Source organism: Eptatretus burgeri, chromosome 1, assembly GCF_056783735.1.
Source record: "Eptatretus burgeri isolate ZD-2024b chromosome 1, Ebu_testis_v1, whole genome shotgun sequence".
Classification (NCBI taxonomy): Eukaryota; Metazoa; Chordata; class Myxini; order Myxiniformes; family Myxinidae; genus Eptatretus; species Eptatretus burgeri.
In genome coordinates, this window is record NC_140961.1 from 38,911,577 (window position 1) to 38,935,756 (window position 24,180).

At 47.2% G+C, this 24,180-nt stretch overlaps 1 protein-coding gene across 3 annotated transcripts in view; it reads left to right on the top strand.

Annotated features, from left to right (window-relative positions):
- Window positions 1-24,180, top strand: part of RNGTT (RNA guanylyltransferase and 5'-phosphatase) — a 105,786-nt gene that overhangs the window by 71,628 nt on the left and 9,978 nt on the right. For all 3 annotated transcript variants that reach the window (XM_085880111.1, XM_085880122.1, XM_085880133.1), the window contains 3 exons: window positions 8,737-8,901; window positions 10,929-11,012; window positions 13,419-13,519. In XM_085880111.1, the coding sequence (XP_085736237.1) occupies window positions 8,737-8,901; window positions 10,929-11,012; window positions 13,419-13,519 (350 nt within the window). The remainder of the gene's footprint in view (window positions 1-8,736; window positions 8,902-10,928; window positions 11,013-13,418; window positions 13,520-24,180) is intronic.

Sequence of the window (24,180 nt, forward strand, 5' to 3'; positions counted from 1 at the left end):
GTGGTTGGCGGGCGTCATTTGGGAATGGCGGTGAAGTGATGTTTGCGGGATGGAGTTGTGGAGGTAAAGAGGCAAAGGTGGTGGTGTTTGAGTTGTTGGTGGCTTAATGGTCCAAAATAACAATAGAGAAAGAATAATGGCTAACTCAAAGCGTCGCAGCCCTGATGAATCACACATATTCCCTCTATACAACGGGTTTGGGCTAACTTCATATGAAGTTACCGATATATCTCACCTCAGGACCCTTTGTGGTGTAATCCGAATTTCCACAACCGTAACAATATATATTGTTGTGGTTACCAAATTCGCAAACCACCATTCAGGTCCCTTAGGTGAGGTATCTCGGTAAGTGCATGTGTAGTTAGGCCCAAACCCGTTGTCTAGTGGGAATAAATGTTATTCATGCGTGCTGCGACTCTTCAGGATAGCCGTTTTTCTTTTACTATCTTTATTTTGGACCAACCGCCATTGTTACCACCACAACCACAACATCAACCACCAACCACAACGCCGCTTCACCACAACCGCCACGACCTTCACGTCACACCTCGCAACCGTAGCATCGCCACCGTTCTTGCCCCGCTGTGGGTACCGGTGTTGGATTCGTGCAGAGCGCGCGTCGAACAGCGTGTACAAAATCACGGATTTTGTGCTTCAAAAACGGATCAAAAACGACACACGCCCACTTTTTGCCGTCCAATCGGTGAGCGAGGCGGGTGGCTAGCCCCCAGGGCGATCGACCTGTCTGCAAATTTGTGGATCAAAAGCCTACACGCCCAGTTTTTCGAGGGCCAATGGGGAGCGAGGTGAAAGGTCAAAGGGAGGGGGTCAAAGGCGAAGTTACGGGGGGGATAAAAGGACGGTGTTCGTCAGTCAGAGAAAGGAGAACAAGAGGAGAACGAGAACGAAAGGAGAACGAAAACGAAAAGGAGAACGAGAAAGAAAAGAAGAACGAGAAGGAGAACGAAAACGAGAACGAGAAGGAGTCGGAACGGAGGGGACGAGTGTGGAAGTCTGGAGCCCGAAGCCTGCAGTGGCTGGAGAAGCTGAAGAGAGTCGGACGAGGGGGTGCTCGCGTCGGTGCCAGGAGCTGCACGCCCGAGGGAGGCCGGCAGCGCGACCTGGCCGAGGTGGAGACGCACACCAGGGATAATAAAGATCCTCTATACCCCGAGCATCAGCAACCCCCTCCTGTTTCCCCCGCGCTGAGATAGTGCGACCAAGGGGGCCCCGTTCCCACCCCCTGCCAGGCACTGTCCGCGAGGCCCGCGGGTTGCGGGGCCATCGCCGCTCCGCGTCTCATCACCAGACGGGTAGGCCCGACCCGGTCTCGGCCTCAGGCCTGCCTCATTCTTGAGGTATTTCTTTTCCTTGGTTTTGGGTATGTGTTGGCGTCGCCGTCTGTGAAGTAGGGAATTGTATAAGTGTTGCCGTGTGCTCGGTAGTCGGTATTAGCTCTGCACTGTGTTTTCACTTTTATGTTTGCTTTTTGTGTAAATGGAATTGTGTTTTCTTTTTTTTTTGTGTGCATTTGGTGGAATTGTATTTGTGTGCTTTCCGTTCGTCGCGAATAAATGTGCTTTATTGTTGAACTGTTCTCCCGCTTCGCTTCGTCTTTTCCTCCATTGAATCCCCATCTTGCTTCACGTAAAGGGTTGGTAGTGGGCTGAATACGCCCGATAATTAATCGAACCGTCGAGGTCGACGATAACGCCGCTCGGTTATTCTGATAGTACGGAACGGGTCGCTTAAGTGGCCCGTGTCCGAAGTCGACCTGCGGCGAGGTGCGATCGCCCGGTCTACCCTCCGCGTGGGTACTTAGGTAGTTCGAATTTGGCGAGCAACCCTATCCCACGCGGGGGCCGATTGGCTCGATCGCGGTGAGACCGAAAGGTCCACCCGTGACTGGTTCCCGGCGTTAGTCCGAGAGGGTCACGACTGGATTGTCCGTCCGGTGGGCGACGTGCCGCGATTCGAGTTACGTGGCCGTCAGCACGCCGGCGGGCGCGAAGACCGCAACACTGGTGTCAGAAGTGAGATACAAATTAATCGCCCTCCTCACGGCACTGGTATCGGAGAACAGGAAAACGGGCTCTCCTGTCTCCAATTAAATTCACGGGAATCGGTCCAGGGGTGAGAGAAGCGACCCCCGATTCCCTCCAAATTACGAGCGAGTTAAATTAACCCTTCACGAGAAGCAAGATGGCGTCTCAAGGCGAGCGGGAGCCGGGGGTATTAGAAATGTATATGTGTAATAATGTAGAGTCCATGGTCCAGGATGGAATCCCCGAGCAGGAAATGTTGATTGTGCAGGAACACGGACTCGCCCAACTGAACCCAGGGCCCGAGGTGGGTGCGGCAGCGGCCGCGGTGTATGACACCTCCCCCCCCCTCTCCACCAAGACCCTTCCCCAACCCCTGCCGAAACGGTTCACTCAAGCGCACCCGACGTGGCCCAGCTATGCGCCATGCTGGCGGCAATGACAAATGAAATAAAAAACGAAATGAAAGACATGAACAAGCAAATGAATGAAGTGAAAACGACGATGGATGCGAATACACAACAAATAAACGAAAAGATGGATACAAAAATGAACGGAATGGAAACAAACATGAGGGAAGAAATGAAAAAGCTGCGGGGTGAGACGCAGAAAATGGGCCGATGCCTGCAGGGGGGCATGAAGGCCGTGACCAGGGAGCTGGGAATGGCGACTCCACGTGTGGGAGCAAACGAGCTGGAAGGGGGTGCAACGGCTGACAGGCCCGCGGTGGAGGCGGGTAAAAAAATAATTCGGGGGGCGTGTTGGGCGAGGGTCGTGACAGAGGAATCGACGGTGACCAAAAGGGAAAAATTAAATGGGGAGACCAAAACGTGTGAGACGAGACATGAGGTGACGACAAAGGAAATAATAATAGTTGAGACACGGGAGATAGAGGGTGAATTGGACGGGGTAAGTGACGCACACACACACACGGAGGTAGTGGAGGATAATGGGGGTGAGCTCGCGGACCGTGCAGGGACCCGGTGCGAGCAGCGGGATGGCCTCCTCCAGGAACGAGGGGAGGGAGTCTGCCCCCTTGAGGTGAGTCACGACCAGGTGAGTTCGGTCGTGCTTTGCGAGGTTGAGAGGAGGAGTGCTGTGGACGGGTGCACGGAGAGCTTGGGGGGTATAGAGGCCCCGGAGACCCTTGTGGGGACACGAATCCCCAGTGTGGTTGTCCCTGTGTGTGTGGTGCAAGGTGTGAGTGCGTCCCCGTGTGTGGAAGCGACCCCGTGTGTGAGTGGTGTGGTGGCGATGGTGCCAGAGTACGTGCTTCCCAGCACGCCGTGTGTGAGTGAGGCACGGAGTGTGAGTGAGGAACCGCGGGTTAGTGCCCCCGCGTGTGTGGGTGAGGCACCGTGTGTGGAAGAGACCGCGTGTGTGTGTCGCCGTGAGTATGAGTGAGGTACCGCGGGTGAGTGCCCCCGCGTGTGTGGATGAGGCACGGAGTGCGAGTGAGGCACCGCGGGTGAGTGCCCCCGCACGCGTGAGTGAACGGCCGTGTGCAAGGTCGCTGTGTGCAAGGGAGACCGTGTGTGTGAGAGAGCGGTATGTGAGGGAGATGTCGGTTGGCATGCGGGAGCACGCAGCCGCGTCTCCCGGTGTGAATGTGATGGAGTGGACTGTGTGCGTCGTGACACGCAGGTGTGCGTGTGTGGAATGGAGACGGAGACGGCGACAGAGGAAAGAAAGCCGAGTAGCGGCTGTAGTTGTTTCGAGGACCGTGCCGGGTTCACCCAGCAGTGAGCACGCGGTTCGTGCTGTGCAACGCACGAGACCACCACGTGCTCGCTTGCGAGAGTGAAGTCCCGGTCCGGAAACGCACGCGGTGGATTTGCCGATCCCGCGGACGGACAAAGTTTAGGCAGGTAAATGGATTTGGACCGGACGGGTTCTCCACGCGATCGTGTGTGTTCAGCTCCAACGGGCAGAGCACATGTGTTCGCGTGGGAAACCCCTCGAGACGTGGGGCTTGTGTTTTTTTTTTTTTGCGCACGGTGACGTCATGGCTGCACGTGTGGTTGGAATCCGGCAGGAGGGGTATCTCTGCCGGATGGTCCCGTCCAAGGAGGGACGAGGAACACGTGCAGCTGCATGACGTCACGGGCAGGTGCAAAGTGCGCGAGCTCTGAGTTGCCGCGCTGGCGCTGCGCATGTAGAAAAAAAAAAAGAAAAAAGAACAAGCCTCACTTTCGGGTGCAAAGGATTCCTGGGCAAGGGGTGAAAGACCCCCTTACCCTGGGCACAGGATGGAAAACTAGTTAGGGGGAAGGGTTAGCTTAGTTAGACCGACTTCATGGGGCAGGGGTAAGTCCTCATGGAGTCTGTGGAATGGATTAGTTAGAGGGATTTAGTGAGCTTCAGGTTGGGAAATAAAAGTTATTTGGGACATTTGAGAACATGGACAGACTTGTGAATGTGTAGAGGGGACGTAGCTTAGCTACGTAGGTTAAAAGGAACGTGCTGTAGTTTAAGGGACGACGTGGGAGCACGAGTTAGTTAGGGGATGTAGTTAGAAGGATGGCAGAGTTCAGTGGTGTGTGTGTTGAAGAGTTGGTGAGTGAAGTGGAAGCATGTGCTTGGTGAGTGAGTGAGGCCAGCGGGTCTGTGTGTGTGGAGCGAATGGGGAATGCATGGTGCGATGAGTGATTGGGGGGAGGAGTGACTCCCGCCCAAGGGACCCCGGGGTCAGTATAAAGTGGGTTAGGGGGTTAGTCAAATTGAAAAATGGAGGTCGTTTTGCTGTTGGTGGGAAAGTAGGCTCGAGACCCATTTGGAGGGGTGCAGGAGCCCTGTTGATAGGCTTGGGAGCGTGGCTGCGAAAGGTGAGTATCGCTGAGTGGGTACCCCGGGCACCAGGCTAGTCGGCCGCGGTAGGCCAAGGGCCCATGGGGGGCCGGGATAGAGTAGTGGGCACGGGTGCGCCTGCTTGGTGCGGGGGCCCGGGGCGCCATTAGCCGCGTGGGCAGTGTAGTGGGCACGGGTGACCCTCGGAAAGGGACCCGGGAGGCCGGCCTGCCACGTGTGCGTTTCAGGGGAGGTGCCATGGGGGGCACTGGCGGGTGTTAGGGAGCTGGTAGGCTGGGAGGCAGTGTAGCGCCCGGGGGTGGGATAGGGGGAAATTGGGGAGAGGGTGGTGGGTGCCAAAGGGAGGGAGGTGTCGGAGGGATGAGAGGGTGTGAGGGGAGGGAGAGAAAATTGGGGGGGGAGGGGGGAAATTGTGAGGAGAGGAACAGAGGCGAGGGGAATGTGGGTTGTTAGAAGGAATAGTTTAAGGGAGAGGGGGTTGTTGAAAGCCCGGGGCAGTTTAACAGTTAAATGGTTAGGGTAGATTATGAGATGTACCCCTCCGCACCATCCATCCCTCGCTGTCGTTGTGGGCCGCTGGACCCACTTTGGGTAAGATCGCCGAACTCTGGGGAGGCCATTCTGAAGGCTTCGTTGGGCCTCGACACAGGACGCTAGCTCTCCCTTGTTCCCCTCCGGGAAGGAACGTAGGGGTTGGGAGTAGGCTAGGTGACAGGATAGGTTAGCCGAACAAGGACGATAAAGGGGGTTAGGGGACGATTTATAGTGGGGAAGTAAAAATAAAAACAACAGAAAAAAATTAAGTTGGGGCTAAATTGGGGTTTGACAAATTAAGGGAGTGGGTATGTACAGTGACAGGCAAAGGCGATAGGTTGGGAGGGAGACAGGTAGGTAGGTCCGAGCCCGCCTTCCAAGTGGCCAGCACCACCGCACTCCCTCCACCAACCTCCATTGAACGGCAAAGGCTGGCCAACTTCATCGGCTGGCCGTGTTTTGCTTCAAGGCGGAGGCCGGCCAAGTTCATCGGCAGCTGTGTGCTGCAAGGCCTGTGCCGGCCAGTTCATCTGCTGGCTGTTTTTCTTCGAGGCCTGTGCCGGCCAGTTCATCTGCTGGCTGTTTTTCTTCGAGGCCTGTGCCGGCCAGTTCATCTGCCGGCTGTGTTTGCCTGCAACGGTCTTCTTCTGCGGGCTGTGTTTGCCTGCAGCGGCCTTCTTCTTCTGCGGGCTGTGTTTGCCTGCTGCCTTTGCTATGCCATGCCCACTGCCCACGTTCACCAGCCCCGTTCAATTTTTGCTTTGCCCCCCCCCCTGTTCGTTTCCATGTGCGCCAGGATCAGAAAGCAAGTTTGCAAGCTGCAAGAACTGCCCTGTTGGCAGCTACAACACGGGCCTGCAGTGGCGGCCCGTGCACCGTGTTTGCGTCCATCCATTCATGCATCCATTCGTTGTGCTCATTGCGTGTGCCACTTGAGCTGGCACGGAGACTGCGTTTGTGCAGCCCATGCACCGTTGTGGTTCACTGCGTTCAGTTCAAAAGGGAAGGCCTTGGACTGCGTCTGAGCAGCCAGCCACGTTCCCTGTCACCTGCATTGTTTGAGCCAGAGACTGCATGCGGGCAGCCTGGCTCCCTGCTAACTGCTTTCTTTTTGCAGAGTTCAATGATCCTGGGCCATGGTTTAGTGTAAAATTTGTAAGTTAAGGTAAGATGTACTGTAAATATGAGTGCGCCCCCGGCATGTATGTCTTAGCGCCGGCAATTTTATTTAAGTCGTCCGTGTGAGTGAGTTTGTTTAGATAGTTACGCAGCCCTCAGGTTATTTATTTTGGGGACACGAATACCATGAATGTCGCACTCAGGAGATCCGTAGGTAAAATGTACTAGGGAAAACTACACATGATGGCACACGAAAATTTGACGACTCGGGAGACGAGTCTGTAAAAAGGGAGGGTAGTGTTGTGGTTACCAAATTCGCAAACCACCATTCAGGTCCCTTAGGTGAGGTATCTCGGTAAGTGCATGTGTAGTTAGGCCCAAACCCGTTGTCTAGTGGGAATAAATGTTATTCATGCGTGCTGCGACTCTTCAGGATAGCCGTTTTTCTTTTACTATCTTTATTTTGGACCAACCGCCATTGTTACCACCACAACCACAACATCAACCACCAACCACAACGCCGCTTCACCACAACCGCCACGACCTTCACGTCACACCTCGCAACCGTAGCATCGCCACCGTTCTTGCCCCGCTGTGGGTACCGGTGTTGGATTCGTGCAGAGCGCGCGTCGAACAGCGTGTACAAAATCACGGATTTTGTGCTTCAATAACGGATCAAAAACGACACACGCCCACTTTTTGCCGTCCAATCGGTGAGCGAGGGGCGAATTGGCCCCGCCCCCAGGGCGATCGATATATGCAAATTTGTGGATCAAAAAGCCTTCACGCCCACTTTTGCTCGGGCCAATGGGGAGCGAGGTGAAAGGTCAAAGGGAGGGGGTCAAAGGCGAAGTTACGGGGGGGATAAAAGGACGGTGTTCGTCAGTCAGAGAAAGGAGAACAAGAGGAGAACGAGAACGAAAGGAGAACGAAAACGAAAAGGAGAACGAGAAAGAAAAGAAGAACGAGAAGGAGAACGAAAACGAGAACGAGAAGGAGTCGGAACGGAGGGGACGAGTGTGGAAGTCTGGAGCCCGAAGCCTGCAGTGGCTGGAGAAGCTGAAGAGAGTCGGACGAGGGGGTGCTCGCGTCGGTGCCAGGAGCTGCACGCCCGAGGGAGGCCGGCAGCGCGACCTGGCCGAGGTGGAGACGCACACCAGGGATAATAAAGATCCTCTATACCCCGAGCATCAGCAACCCCCTCCTGTTTCCCCCCGCGCTGAGATAGTGCGACCAAGGGGGCCCCGTTCCCACCCCCTGCCAGGCACTGTCCGCGAGGCCGGCGGGTTGCGGGGCCATCGCCGCTCCGCGTCTCATCACCAGACGGGTAGGCCCGACCCGGTCTCGGCCTCAGGCCTGCCTCATTCTTGAGGGTATTTCTTTTCCTTGGTTTTGGGTATGTGTTGTCGGCGCCGTCTGTGAAGTAGAATTGTATAAGTGTTGCCGTGTGCTCGGTAGTCGGTATTAGCTCTGCACTGTGTTTTCACTTTTATGTTTGCTTTTGTGTAAATGGAATTGTGTTTTCTTTTTTTTTGTGTGCATTTGGTGGAATTGTATTTGTGTGCTTTCCGTTCGTCGCGAATAAATGTGCTTTATTGTTGAACTGTTCTCCCGCTTCGCTTCGTCTTTTCCTCCATTGAATCCCCATCTTGCTTCACGTAAAGGGTTGGTAGTGGGCTGAATACGCCCGATAATTAATCGAACCGTCGAGGTCGGCGATAACACCGCTCGGTTATTCTGATAGTACGGAACGGGTCGCTTAAGTGGCCCGTGTCCGAAGTCGACCTGCGGCGAGGGTCGATCGGCCGGTCTACCCTCCGCGTGGGTACTTAGGTAGTTCGAATTTGGCGAGCAACCCTATCCCACGCGGGGGCCGATTGGCTCGATCGCGGTGAGACCGAAAGGTCCACCCGTGACTGGTTCCCGGCGTTAGTCCGAGAGGGTCACGACTGGATTGTCCGTCCGGTGGGCGACGTGCCGCGATTCGAGTTACGTGGCCGTCAGCACGCCGGCGGGCGCGAAGACCGCAACAATATATATATATATATATATATATATATATATATATATATATATATATATATATATATACATATATATATATATATATGTATGTATATATATGTATGTATATGTATGTATATGTATGTATGTATATATACACACACACATACATAGACTGCACATAAATAATATAGTGGTATACTCACACTTACCCCACCCTCTTGTGCAGAACCAACCTGTCGGAGAATGCGATTTCAGGAGGAGATTGCTTTGCATCAATCACGAAATAATCGAACCACGACACAACAAGATGAAGTCAGGTCTCATTGATCGTGCCCGTGAGCCTTTCAGTATCCGTGCCAAGCCTTTTTGGGATATCTCGCAGGCTCGCAATGTGAGTACGTGCCGAAAGATGCTTAAAGGAGAACCTAAATGCTGAGACAATCTCCACGTTAATCTCTTGCTTGATGCCCTACAAAATAGATATGATGTCTTTTTCTTATTTCCGAATTATATTGTGGGTAAATTTGCGATTTAAAGTCAATCTTCTTCTTCAGATTAGCCTTGACGTCGCTTCAGGAAGTTGACCGTCATATCCGTACTGTCTCCGGGTTGCATCGCAGTGTGATTTAACTCAAACGGCGAATAATTTTCGATTTTCCACAAATATGCCGAGTCGATGCATACTTGGTGCCTGCATAGTAATACAAACAAACCGAGATGGTTTCATGCTACACCAATGGCCGAAAGACCCTGAATTTTCCAGAAATTGGACGAGGTTTGCCCGAATTACCCGCTTGTGGATTGGTATAAAATGTTGGCTTTTGTGCTTGGAACATTTTACAGAACATTGTTATGAAATGACAGAGATGGCTGTAGATATTGTGGTTATCCATCATGATTGAGAAAGGATTCCATCCCCACAATTAAGCAGAAGAAACAGTTGTCACTCGAAACGGAAACACCATCTCTTCAGAGTTACCGGCATATGTGCATGAGCAATTTGAGCGGTGAATCACACCTGTTGTCATTGTCTGGCAGTTACCACAAGAGCACCTTAAAATAATTATATTATTTATTATCAACACAAATTTCTGCAAGTCAAATGAACCACCATCTATTTATAGTAGAGAGAAAGTATGTACGTATCATCATGTACTACTCAGAGAGGATTTGACAGATGCGAAAATTTTCCTCCACCCCTCTCCCCCATCCACAACCCCCCATCAACCATCACCCCCACAATATGTACTACCATCCCACACACCCTCTCCCCCACAACACTCCACACCCCCCAATCCCCTAAGCACCACTCCACCCTCCATTGGGGCAGTCGCTTGACATAACACAGCACCACAGCACGTATATGTCACAAACATGGCATGACACAGACTACAGCACGAACACTGCACAGACACAAATGGTTTCCTGGGAAAGTATTAAACGTGATAATCCCTTAACATACAAGACACCTGGTCGGCCTACGACAGTGGGACAAAGCATTTGTCGCCCATTTTATCCGAGTGTGCGTGGGTGGTGCCAGCTGTCAGGCGATGACGGGTATTTCTGCTCGAGTGATATATAAACTGATTTATAAATTAATACAAAGTCACTTGTAAACCGTGAATTGAACAGAAAAACAAAACCTACCGAGCTGTATTGAACATACAGCCAGCGTTTTCATCTTCATTAACACTTCTGCCTTCTTCAACTGAATTGCTCGCACAAGCCTCGAAACATTTCAGCTCCACAGTTCCCCCAAAAGCATTTCCATCATTAATTTTGGCCCCAGTAGTTTCTTCAAAATCCCACTGATCAGTTTCAACATCCTGAGAACCTTCAGAGTTGCTAAAGACAGTGGAATCAGGATCGGAATCCGAGCTCGAAATACAATGTTCTCTATATAAAGCCGCTATTCAGATCAAGATGATTTCAAAATATGACGTCACTGGCAAAATCGAAAATCGACACTCCAGGGCTTTTTTGACACTTTGTGATTGGCAATAAAAATTCAGATCCCCCCCCCCTTCAAATTAGTCCGTGATTAATGATTCTCAGTGGTTTTCAGAATAACGAAATTGCATTTGGTTTCCCCTTGAAATCAGCTTTATTTGATCGCAGACTTGTCTCGTTTGACAATTATTTGTTATTCAAAATTAACATCTGATTTGACGCTGTCCCTCTGAAGATCCCATTCTATAGCCTGTTGTGCGCATCGTCAAGCCATTTACGACTAAGCAAATGCTGAGATTTACAAAACCAGCATTAATTATTTTTTTTTTTTAAACATAGTTGAAACTCACTGACCATCAGATATTACAGGAGTACTGTGAGTAGCATCAGACACCAGATAGTTCATCTCAGTGTTTTTTTTGGCCAATTTATTCTTCTGATGTTTGCTTGTTCCAAAACAACCCACAGCTCCTCGAAGGGAAGTTTGCAAAGCAGGTGAGCCACGAGGTGGATGGGTTGGTCTTCCAACCAGCTGGTTCTAATCCAATTGATGTGAGTCTTTCTTTCCCCCCATCACATCATGCTTTCCACACTCATACGTGACAAGGAATATAGAAAACGGTTTTTCCTTTGTTGTTTCATTGTGAATGTTTTGATTTGATGTACATATGTCTGAAAGGGTTAACAGTTGTTATTAAAACTTTCACTTATATTGTTGCCTTTTTCATTTATCCCCACACAATTGACTTCCTTGTAATAGCTTTTCTTGTATTTTTGTTTTTTTGTGAACTAGTCTTCTTGGTAGAGGAGGTACCCACTGTGAACATTGTGTTTTTTGCAATTAAAGATGTGGCGATCACATCAATTATATTGAGGGATCTAAAGAAAAAGTTTTGTTTTGAGAAAAAAGAGAGCATGACCAAAAATAAAACGTACTAGAAGGGCACTCCGTAGAGCGCATATCTCCGCCAAGCTGATTAGTTTACATTTTGTTTCCCACTGATAGGCCGGATCTGTATTCGGATGTGAACTAAAATTTAATCGGCTTGTTCTTGTCACCTAACTAACTCATCCACCAGGTTTCATCCGAATCCATTCATAACTTTTTGAGATATTGTGCTGTATATCATTTTCGCCCTCTGAATCTGGATTCGGGTCTTCACCAAAATTGAATGGAGTCTTCCTTGTTGCATACCCATCCTGCCCACCATGTTTCGTCTGAATCCGTCCACAACTTTTTGAAATATCCTGCTATATCTCAATCGTGAAAAATCACTTAAAATATTTTTGGATCTTCATCAAAATATTATCATTTCGTCAATGTCATGTACTCAAGCTCTCTACCAAATTTTGTCTGAATCCGTCCACAACTTTTTGAGATATCCTGTTCACAAATAGACAGACAAACAAGCAGTCATAGACTGGTACTTACGAAATCGTCAACTTGACCTCTGACCTTGTCTAATAAAATCTGTCTCCAAAGAAGGTCGCGACGCAAACCAGAAGTTTCTACGATGATTCTGTACCAAACCATCAAAAATCGAATGTTTGACCTCACTGTGACCTTGACCTTTGACTGATTTTTACCAAAATCTAATCAGTACTTGCCATCACCCTCCTGAATCACGTGGTGTAATTTGACATTGGTAGCTTCTTCCGTTCTCGAGTTATCATTTTTTGGATGTTTGACCTCACTGTGACCTTGACCTTTGACCGATTTTGACCAAAATCTAATCAGCACTAGCCATCACCCTCCTGAATCACATGGTGTAATTTGACATTGGTAGCTTCTTCCGTTCTCGAGTTATCGTGCCTACAAACAAGCAAACACACACACACACACACACACACACACACACACACACACACACACACACACACACACACACACACACACACACACACACACACACACACACACACGACGGAAGTCATCAATATACTTACGAAATCTTTAGATTTCATAAGTCACAAACAGATGGACAGGAGTGAAAACATAACCTTCAGTGGCAGAAGTAAAAATGCATGGAAACGATGAGTAACTTCAGTCGAGTGTACCAAAGAAAATGAAAACTGTTATCAATTTTCACCCACCTTATACCCTTGATGTTGGTTGTGATGACAGTTTGTAAAAGTTTAAAACTATGATTATGTCACCGGGAAATTAAAATGTAGAAGTGTTGTCAAGCACAGTATCTAAATTTCAAATGGTCATGATGCTTACAGTGCTGTGGTGGTTTTTGAAAGTAACAAAAAGGTATAATTAAATTGAAATAAAATAGAAAGATTTTAAAGGTTGAAGAAAACAAAAAGTTAATTCCAGAAGCTCACCACCATTGATACAGTGTCTTACACACCACCTTATTTAACATGCTACATTAGTTCTTCGTGCCTATTGTTTGTGTCCTTCATCCTTAAAACAGTAAGTTTCATGTTTGGAATGATTTTTCAATTTTGTTTGACTGCCAGATAGGCAGACAGTAAAAAACATTGTCGCACTCCTGTCTGTGTATGTACGATCGGGATGAATTCGGAGCCAGAGTACTATAAAACGGCAAACTTGTCTTCCTATTCATGTTCCGTTTTGTCTTCAAAATATAACATTCAATTGAAATTATTAAGTGCTTGTGATGTCGTCACTTCAACATGCATTTCATAATTGGCAGATAAACTATTAAACCTTAGTGCTGTGTACATATCCCTGCCTGATTTTATCCCATCTAAAAAGGTAAGCAACGGCGCTTTCAAAATATTGTTGAGCTGTCGATAGCTCACGCTTACACCAAGTCCCTTTCCTGTCTCCTCACCACCATCCTTCCCTCCATTCTGATGATCAAAATGAACATGTAATTAAGAAATAAAATAATTTCTGACTACTTCGCTTTGTAATTTTAACTGTCACAGCAACAAGCGTTTTATTTTAGGACTAATTAATGAAATCTGCGGCATGTACCTCAGGTCTACAAGGCTGGTCGCTGTGTAGACATGCTCAAATGGAAGCCTCCAAGCATGAACTCTGTGGATTTCCGCCTCAAGATCACGAAGAGGGGCGGAGAAGGGTGAGTGTCACATATCAGAGTAAAATGTGTTCCTTCTCTCTGATGTACTTCCCATGTTGCTAAACTCAGTGACCTCCTCTTTCTTATTTTGTTATGTGCATTCCTTTTGTTTATCTGGATATAACCTTCTCATTACTTGACCTAACAAGGGAAAGTAAACCATAATATGTTTGGATTATTGCAGCTGCAACATATTTCATGGTTTTATGCATCCAGTTTCTCCAGCTCATGGAAGAGTTGTCGCACACAAATAACGCATTCTCATGTAGATAGAATGAGCCTGGTTTTGGCTGAATGGTTAAGGTGGCTGGCTTAAGATCTTAGGGTCTTGAGTTTGAGCCCTCTGTTGTGCCGTTGTACAACATCAGGTGGGTTGACTTGTGCCATCATCCTTCTGAGGTTGACAAAATGAGTACCAGCTTACTGGAAACAGGGGAAACTGCATCAGCGGCACAGCCACACTCCCAGCAATGATGCAACCAGCAGCCACAGGCTGCATACAAAATGATGATGATATACAGGGTGTTTCAAAAAGATAGTAACAACATTGACTTCCTGCCATTTCTTTCTTTTTGACCTATACCTTTTTCCTTTTCAGGGTTTTTTGGTGTTATCATGGTATTTGTTCCCTGGGATTTATAGCTCTGTAGCTCAACTCTGCTATTGACAGTGAAGCAGAAGACAAAAGTGGTGGCTCTATGGTATGAGAACATTGAGAACGTCAATTACAAGGATTTTGTGTAAATGCCAATTTCAGACTTTGGGCTCTCACCAACTCAAGCAGTAACTTACTGTAATAGCAATCAGTGACAGAAAATACCATGTCATGAGCTTTCAAGAAATGTTTGGTTCATGTTCCAGAGGTTTCTGTTTCTTTGTAAATAAATATTTAAAGTTGCATCACTCTTTTTGAAACACCTTGCAGATAGAAATGACTGACAGCACAGGACTTGAGATCAGACAAACATGGTCGTTGATCTTGAGGGAAGTTACTTCCTGGAACACAGTACCCTGTGTGGTGGAACTTTTCTGTACACAATCAGTGGGGCACTATTACAGAGAAATGTACCTCCCAAAGAATTCCATCACATGGGGTTTGTCTGTGCTCTATTCCTTAAATGCTGAGCATCAAGCAAGGAAACAGAACGTACCATTTGTAAAGTCTTTGGTATGACTCAGCCAAGGTCGGAATCGAACCGCTGACTTCCGCGAGTCACAGGAGACGCTTTAACTACGCTGCCACTGAGTCACACCCTGGGATCTTTAACATCCAACAGCAATCAATTCTGGTAGACATGTCCCTAGCTCGCTTCATGCCACATATGACGAACAGTGCACTTTTTCATGCATCACCCTTCCTGCAAGAATACCAGAGTGACATTTTATGGTCTGGTCAAGAGTCAAAGCTGAACTATGGACAACTTATGGTAAGTACGCTATGTCTTCACCCTCTTGTTGGACAGATGTCATAAGTATATAATATAACAACCACCAGACTGTTCCAGTTGCCCGTTTTGAAGCCAGCGAGTCATGTTAAAACGACTGCGACAGTCACCCCTTTTCAAAGACCCTTGTCGGATTCTCGTGTCTCAAGACTCATTACTATACAGATTGGGGTCCCTCAATCGGGCGAGTGTCGCATCGATAGATGTTACATGACTGATCTTAATCTCTGCCTGAGCAACCAAAGTCATGTGAAGTGAGTGTATCGAGCGGTGTTAACTACAGCCAATTAGCCTTCAACAGGATTTAATGAAACCACCAGATGAAGCCACCACTATAAACAGAATCACCCAGAGAACAAGTCATTACCCTTGCCGAAGGAGAGGGTATTGCATTTGGGTCCATTTGTTTGTTTGTTTGTTTGTTTGTCTGTCTGTCTCCGCACAGAACTTTCGTGTTTTTTTCTCCTCAACCTCTTGTCGGATTGAGTCAAAATTTTTTTTACCATTGGCGCGACTACTCGTGTAGAATGTTTTAATGATAATTATGATATAGGTCATGTGGTGTGGCAGCCATATTGGAAAAATGGAAAAATTTTGGACCTCTGTATCTCTGAAACCGCACCAAGGAAAAATTGAAACTTGGCATATGGCAAGTACTCTTCATGGGGAATGAGTGTGATGTTTTGATGTCATAGGTGCCTTCGTTATGACATCATAATTGCAAATGTAGAACGCTACATCCGATCAGTATGAAACTTTTTGATGGTCATCTGGGGTCATCTTTTTGAGGCATAAAATGGTCCACAATTTTTTTTTTGGATGACACCATCGGTTACGTGATTCGGCAGCCATATTGTTTTTTGTTTTTTGTTTTTTTAAACCTTCAAAAAAAATCTTCTCTGAAATGACAACTATCGCCAGCATTTATAAAGTGGCAGTTCTAATTATGTCTCTTATTAATTCCGTAACACATCAGTACACAAACGCCACGCAACACACCACACAAAACAAGTCCTGGCGAGGGTCTGCATTCTCTGATTGCTGTTTTTCTTGTTTTATAATGTATTTGATGGCACACGGTGGACGGGAATACAAAAAGAAGCAATGAAAATTGCATTGCTTCAACATCGTGCTATGCTCAACATCGATCAACAATTAAGACCTCTTAAGAGCGACAGGCAAAAACATCGGGTTTTCAAATACTGGGATGGCATCCAGCGCCCTCCCTGTGCTATGCCCATGTGTGCCTGAGGACCGTACAGGTTAAGCCCGAGTGCCCAAATGCTAGAGTGCTTGTGATTTATGTTCTGGCTGGGCTCGCCCCTTAAATTGCTGGAAAACAGCACAGCAGGAGGGCATTTGGGATGGCTGTGGGGGTTATTTGGGCGCTGTAGGTTGACTATCACTGAGTGTGTTCCAAAAACCCAGAGAGCTAAGCTGGTAGGTACAACCATTGCCAGGCAGGTTGAGGGATAGGAAACAGACAAAGTAGAGTCAGAAAATCATCTATGGCAGCGGATAGATGAGGCATGAATTAGCGACTGCTAATATACTTGCAGAACGGTATGAAGTGCACTTCGCCTTAAGGGGGAGACCGGTTCAAGCGATCTACAATAGGACTGGCAACCACTGTAGATTATTTCTGCCATCGAGAGGCAAAATGCCCGAATTCGCTCGATCAGATGATGAAGACCTCTTAACCCAATACCTGATACGTGCTCTCGTACAGAACAAGCGAACAAGCAAGAACCTTCGTTATCCATCTTGGAGGTCTTCATTCGTTCCGCAATAGAGAGACATGAGATGTTGACAAGACTGACATACTGGACAGTGCCTGGCAGGGCACCATTACATTTGGAGGAGGCACAGTGGAACCAATCTCACCAGTTTTGCGATTGCCGCTGCACACACATGGCACAAGAGGAAAAGGTGCAGCAGCGCAGTATAGCGCTGCCCGTTGAGTCTTGGTCTTTCTCTCCTTCTCTCTCTCAGCCACGTCCAAGTATCTCTCCAGGCATCCATTTTATCACGTCAGATGTGTGATGTAACCAAGTTTGAATGTAAAATGTATATTATATTCCATGCCTGTCTTGTCTCATGAATATTTGTGCTCTGCCGATGTGTTGTGGCATCTCCTCTGCAGAGGGTGAGCGGGCGCTTCCCCGGTCAGTAGGGACGTGTGGTTATGTGGACAATGCAGGGTTTTTTTTTTTTTAACCAACGCATTTGTAGTATTTTAAATTAAAGAAAAGGTGATTTGAAACTCTGCAAGTGTTGGTTAAGGCCAAAGTCACATTTGCCACGGCGGCCGTGGGGTTTCCAAAATCTACGGCCACTAGCAATTATAGGGCGGCCGCTGTATTTCCACGGTCACACAATGTAGCAGTCACATATGTTTTTATTTTTCGGGTAGCCGCACGGCGTATTTAGAAATTGTGGAGACCGAAAACGTGGGGGTGCCGTACGGTCTTTGATGTGATGTCGCACGGTGACCTTAGGGCGTCCCTGCGGCGGCCATAGAATTTTCAAGGCAGACGCAAGGCGACCGCAGGGGGGGCCCAAGGCGAACGTGCAGCCAGACGGACGGTAACGAGTGGGTTCTTTATTTATTTATTTATTTTTAACCAGTTGTTTTGTTTCGGCTTGTCGAATTGTTACGGCGAACGTAGAAATGAAAAAAGTTATAACTCCGCATTATAATTCCACGGCGACCCTACGGCCTGTAAAATATAGCCATATGGCGTAGGGCCACCCTGAGGCCACTTCAGAAACTCTGCGGCCGCCGCACGTTTCTGTCAATTCAGAGGGCGTATGGCCGCCGTATCCTCGCCGTAGAGCAAATGTGACTTAGGCCTTAACTGCTTGGACCATTCTTATTCAAGAACCGGGACATGTAGGCCATTCCAGGATATGATGCACCGCCTTTATTCTTACTCCCCGGCCCCCACTCGAGCTTGTGGCGTGGTCGGTCCCTCCACTCCCACTTACAATTGGTCGCTTGGTGGGCGGAACGAGCCCTATTTTAGCCATTCGAACTTTGGGTGTGTGACAGTTTTTACTGCAGGACAAGTCTCCATCTGATCTTTTGGTGGCTGTTGATGTTTCCTCTTGGACAAGACTCGCTGCCGATCCCTGGGTGCTTGGCACCAGAAAATAAAAGCACTACAGGGAAAATAAACATTTAGGACAGATAACAGAGGATTCTGCATGAAATAAAAGGTCGGAAGGGAAGGTGGTTCTTAGATACAAACAAATAGGGATGTGGATGTTGTCTATCTAAACATAATGACGGCGCATCTTTTTTTCCGACAATTACTTCATGCTTATTCTGAATGCTCATTAAGGAAATATCTGCTTTATTTTATGCATTCATTAACCCCGAGGAGCCATTTCCACAACACTATTGTTAAAATGCAAGACGACACTGTTAGCTTGTCAACAAGTAAGAATTTTCTGGATGGCAAGGTGCTGGCATGCTTGTGCTGGCAGAAAATCATTGCAATTGGGAATATTATTTGAACTTCGCTCTGGAAATGCGCTTATATTTGTAATACAGTGGATAAGCTCTCATATTTTAACAAATTGTACATTTTATGAGAAAAGCATGAACTTTCTAGCATAGTGAGGTCATACCATAATGTTTATTTTCGGATGTGGAGGGAAGTCAGATTTGACCTCTGAGGGGACAGTGAGAGGTCAAATCCAAGACGGCCGCTCGTCACCCGGGTCTAATGTTCAAACGTCCTTAATTTTGGAACCAGACTGCGCAGAAAAACATTTACGGTGTCATTTCTAACTAAATTGGGGATGCCCATTCATTTGGTGATACCCTTGAGAATGTCAGAATTCAAGCAAATTAATTTAGGTCAAGGTCAAGTTAAAATTTTATCAAAAAATAAGCAATCAGTTGAAATTTGCAAATGAATACCGAGTGGCGTCATTGTGGCAAATTTAGTTATTTAGCTTTTTAATTTATTTAATTTAGTTTAGAATTTAGTTATTCCCAGTCCTTCACGCTTTCACCGGGTGTGACACTGTATATGCATTCTCTGGCAGAGGAAAGAAGACTGCCTGGGAAACTTGGAAGTCTTTCCCAGAGGTGAATGATGCTTTCAATGAACTCCTATGCATGCCAAGTGAGGTCAGTGAAGGATCAATGTTACTACTAGAACGATTTGTGGTGATAATGTACGACCGAACCAGTGAGAGCACGGAAGTGAATCATGCCAGGAAACAGATCTTCACACAGAAGTCTAGAACTCTAGAGAACATTCCTCCAACCCAGGCAGTACTCAAACAGCACATCGAGCACACTTGCTCCCAGGCCAACTGTTGCAACCAGGCATTGGTCCTGGATCCAGAGATGCCAGAGCCATCTGACTGGGGCTGGACAAAGGAAACAACTGGGTGGCAGCCGCTTTGGACCACTCTCCCCGAAGCATCAAAATCATGCCATGAATTGATCCGCTGCCGCTGTGAGAAAGGATGCACTGGATGGTGCAAGTGTGCCAAAGCTGCGCTCAAGTGCACTGCACTGTGCTTCTGTTCTGGAGGCTGTTAGAGTTTGATCACTACCATTACCATCATCATCATTGCTATGAATAAGGTATTAAATGGACTAGCAGCATGGGACTATTCTGTTAATTTTTTTGTATTATTATCCCTATAGTGTCAAAATGGAAGCGAAGTTTCGCTATATTGCATACGTCCAATCCATTGTCTTTACCAAAAGAATGTCCAAAAGTTTTTAACATAATTTGACCTTGACCTTGATCGAAATGCATTTCCTTGGCTCCTGGCGATCTCAAAAGTATCACCAAACGAATGGCCATTCCAAATGTAGTTGGAGATGACACCTTAAATGTTTTTTTTACACTGTTTAGTTCCAAAATTAAACGCGTTTGAACATTAGACCCAGTGGACTTGCGGCCATCTTGGATTTGATCTCACGGTCCTCAGAGGTCAAATCTGAATTCCCTCCACATCTGAAACTAAACCTTATGGTATTCACTGACTATGTCAGAAAATTCATGCTTTTCTCATAAAACGCACAATTTTTGTGCTTATCTGCTGTACTATTGAAGATACATGTGATCACGAAACTAAGACCCACTTTATAGCAAAGCAGGCAGTGTGATGGAATGAGCTACCATCCATAGAGCACAGCAAATTGATTCGAGGAGTAGGAATGCATTGAAAGTAACGTGGGTCTGTCACTTTCCCATCACAGCCAGGTCAGTCATCTGTCTTCTGCTGCTTCCTTTGTGGTCTTGTATCCTCTGCTTTTTCTGTGCTATATCCCTCCCACTCCCCAGGTTTCTTCAGGGCTCATGAAGTCCATCATCACCCCCCTTCTGGTGAAACTCCAAAAATCCCAAAACACTGCTCCTCACCACCATTCATTCCTTCCCCCCCCCCTCACCTGTGGAACCAACTTCCACATTCTCTTCAATGTTATTTTTCTCTCCGGGTATTAAGAGCTGTTCACCACCATCTCAGCAGATCATACCTCATCCAAAACCACGACACAGTGTGTTCCAAAAAGACCTGGACAACTTTGATTGTTCATATAATTGGAACCACAAATAATACAATGATACCCTTTGGTTTAATGATACAGAAACTCATAAGTTTATACATAATAAGAAAAATATACTTCAATGTGAGCTCCGTTTGTTGCGAGAAGGACATCAAGGTGGTACACGAGATCTTGCCATGTCCAACTCGGCATGTTTGCATCCACCAGTGGGCATGCAGATGTGATCCGAGAATGAAGGTCCTGCAGGTTTGCCACCTTGATGTTGAAGCCAACATATTTGACAAACACCCACAGAAAAAAAAATCAAGGGGGGTTTTGGCTGGTGATCGTGGGGGCCAGGTGGTTGGTCTGTCTCGGCCAATCCAGCGACCTGGAAAATTTTCATTCAGGACGGTTCGAATGACGAAGGCCCAATGAGGGGGAGCACCATCCTGTTAAAAAATGATATCGGTTTGCAGGTCTTCAATCTGTGCGAACGTGTGAATCCTTCTAACATGTTCATGCAAATTGTTGAGGTCACTGTATCCTCTGCAAAGAAAAACGGACCCGGCAAGCGGTCATGGAGAAGGTCACACCACGCATTGACCTTTGGACTGTCACGTATGTGTTCAATGCCCACGTGGGGTTTTCAGATCCAGAGATCCTCACATTGTGCTGGTTGACCTTCCCTGATGCATGTAAACAAGCTGCGTCTGAACATGACCTTTTTCAGGTCATATTTGCCATTCTCTATGTGACTAAGCATTTCCAAGGCAAACGCCTTGCATTTGGGTCTGTTTTGAGTTCGTGCACAATCTGCACCATATAGACATAAAGCTTCAGTCTTTTATGCAAAATCCTGTGTGCAGTGGTGGTTTGTAGTCTCAGTTCTCTTGACTTGCGTCAAATGGGTTTTCTGGGTCTGTTGAAATGATTCTCACACTCGTTCAACATCTGCTGCACTTCTGCTTGGTCGTCCGGTACTTTTCTGTTTCTGACAACTTCCAGTCCTCTTTAATCCTCTTGAATCACTCTCTGATACTAGTCCGAGATGGCGGATTCCTTCCATACCTTGTATGGCAATTACACTGAACTTACATGTCGGATCTCGTCTCTGAACCATTTGACGCACTGAGCTTTCTCCTGTGGAATCACCATTTTCTTTTACATTAAACCACCAGACCTGAAAATAAAGAAAACCTTGAGTTTCTGTATCATATTTTTATTTTTAATTTTTTTTGTATACAATGTCGAGGCTCGTATGACAGTTAAAACACAGAACCTACAACAAGGGGAGCAGGAGAGGGTAGGAAAAAACATTGTGGAACAGAGGCATGAGGAGATCTGTGGAAGGGAGAGGGATGGTGTGGGGTACACAGGGTAAACAAGATGGACACTACAGGGACTTTCAGGTCCTTACACAACAGGGACTTTCAGGAAGGAAAGCAGGGAATTTGAAGGAGGTGGGTTTGGGGTGGATTAGCAGGGGTAGAAAAGATCGTGGTTTTGGATGGGGGAAGATGAGAGATGGTGGTGAACAGCTGTTTACAAGACCTGGAGGGAAGGTTGAGATTGAAGAGAGTATGGGTGTTTGTTCCAAAGGCGGGAAAAAAAGAGGAATGAAAGAGTGAAGGTGAGCAGTGATTCTTGATTTTGGTAGTTTTGCTAGAAGGGGGTTGCTGGTAGACCTTGAGCACCTAAATGGAAATATGGGGGGGGGGGTCATATCTCAGACAGAACAGGGGGGCGAGGCCGGAGAGGAGACGGTAGAAGACAGACCACTGACCTGCCTGTGTTGAGAGAGTGAGAGACCCAAACATTCAGCCTCATCGCAAGAGATACCAATGATCCTAAATGCCTTGGTTTCCACGGCGTGAAGTCGAGAAAGGTGAGGGACGGGAGCACCAGCCCAGAGGGGAGAGCACTACTCCATCAGGCTGTGGCCAAAAGCTTTGTATGTGGTCAGTAGCTCAAGTGTGCCAAGGAAGGACTTTGCATGATGGAGGATACCCAGTCGGCGACTGTCTTTCGATGCCAGCTTGGAAACGTTGCTTTCTCCGGAAAGATCATGGTAAATAGTGAGATCCAGAAGCTTGAATGAAAGTACTTCTTCAAGAGGATTGTTGAGAAAGTAGATGGGTGGGAGTTCCAGACGGTCCTTTCAGAGAGACATAGTGAGAGTGTGAGATTTATCCAGATTGAAAGACATGTTCCACGTGTTGGACCAGTTTCTGATTTTACCCAGATCTGCAGTCAGCGAAGAAGCTGCTGCTTGCCGGTCTGAGAGATGGCAGATGTTATGGCAGAGGGTGGAGTCATCAGCACAGAGATATAGAGGATTTTCCAGAAAGTTGGAGAGATAATTGATGAAAACCAAAAAAAGAACAGGGCCCAGAATGCTGCCTTGAGGAACTTCAGCCTGATCTGGAAGAGGGGATGAGAGAACTACATTAAGGGCCACACATTGACTGTGACAGGAGAGTAAGTCTGTGAGCCATGAGTGGAGGTGACCTTGGATACCATAGGAAGAGAGTTTGGTGAGCAGGGCAGGGTGCCAGACCATATAGAAAGCACTCGATATGTCTAGGGATATGGCTCTGATTTCATGTCTGGCATTGAGGATCTCCATTCATTGTTGGGAGAGCAGAAACAGCATATCCAGGGCAGAGTGACCAGTCTGAATCCCCCCCCCCAAAAAAAGGGTCTGAATATAAAACGAAAGGTACCGTTGTGTCCTTTGTGGTACTAAATATATTAACAACCAGAGTTGTTCTGGTCTTTTTAGAACATCCTGTATTTTCTACCCCTGTTAACCCACACCCACAAGTCCAACTCCTTCCAAATTCCAGTTTTTCTTTCCGGAGAGTTTGCTTTTGTATCCATCTTGTCCACCCTGTGCATCCTCCCCTTCCCCTCATTCCTCCCTACATCCATTATTTGTCCAAGTTGCCATCTATTTTATCTTTCAACCTTGCTATTGGTGTTTTTCCCCCCTCTTTCTCCCATTCCTTTTATCCTGTTGTGTCCTGATCTGTTCAGTGATCTAGCTCCTCCATTAGCCTTCACTTTGCATACAAAGTTGACATGGATATCATCAGGTGTTGTGTCAACTTTCTTTTCATTGATCTCAGCTTCTTGAGATCTAAATCCTGTTTCGAGTTTGTCAATACTACAAAGCATAAGGGGGATGTGCATGCATAGCATGCTGTTTGGAACAATATCCGAGGGGAGAACAATACTCGAGGGGATTTGGAACAATACCTCATCTTCTTGTCATACTAACCTACTAATGTGGAAATTACTTCTAGTGGTTAAGGCGCTGTCACACCTTGACGATTTCGCCAGCGTATGCCGATGTATGAAAAATCGGGCTCTGTGGGGCTATGCAGGTGCCATTGGGCTAACCAAATACCGAAACCCCTGTCAGATTTGACAAACCCCCTCGGAGAAGATGCAAATTGAAATCGGCTACCCCCTAAAAACACGTTTTTTGTGCGTAGCTCCACCCATAATGGGCGCACCACGCCCATTTTCAGGAAAACACAACTAGATCATGATATAAACCTCCCAACAAAATTTTATCAGGATCGGATCAAAACCCATGGAGCTATGTTCGGGACAGACAGACAGACAGACAGACAGACAGACAGACAGACACACAACAATAACGAATAGTGGTCACTTATTTTTTTCGTGAA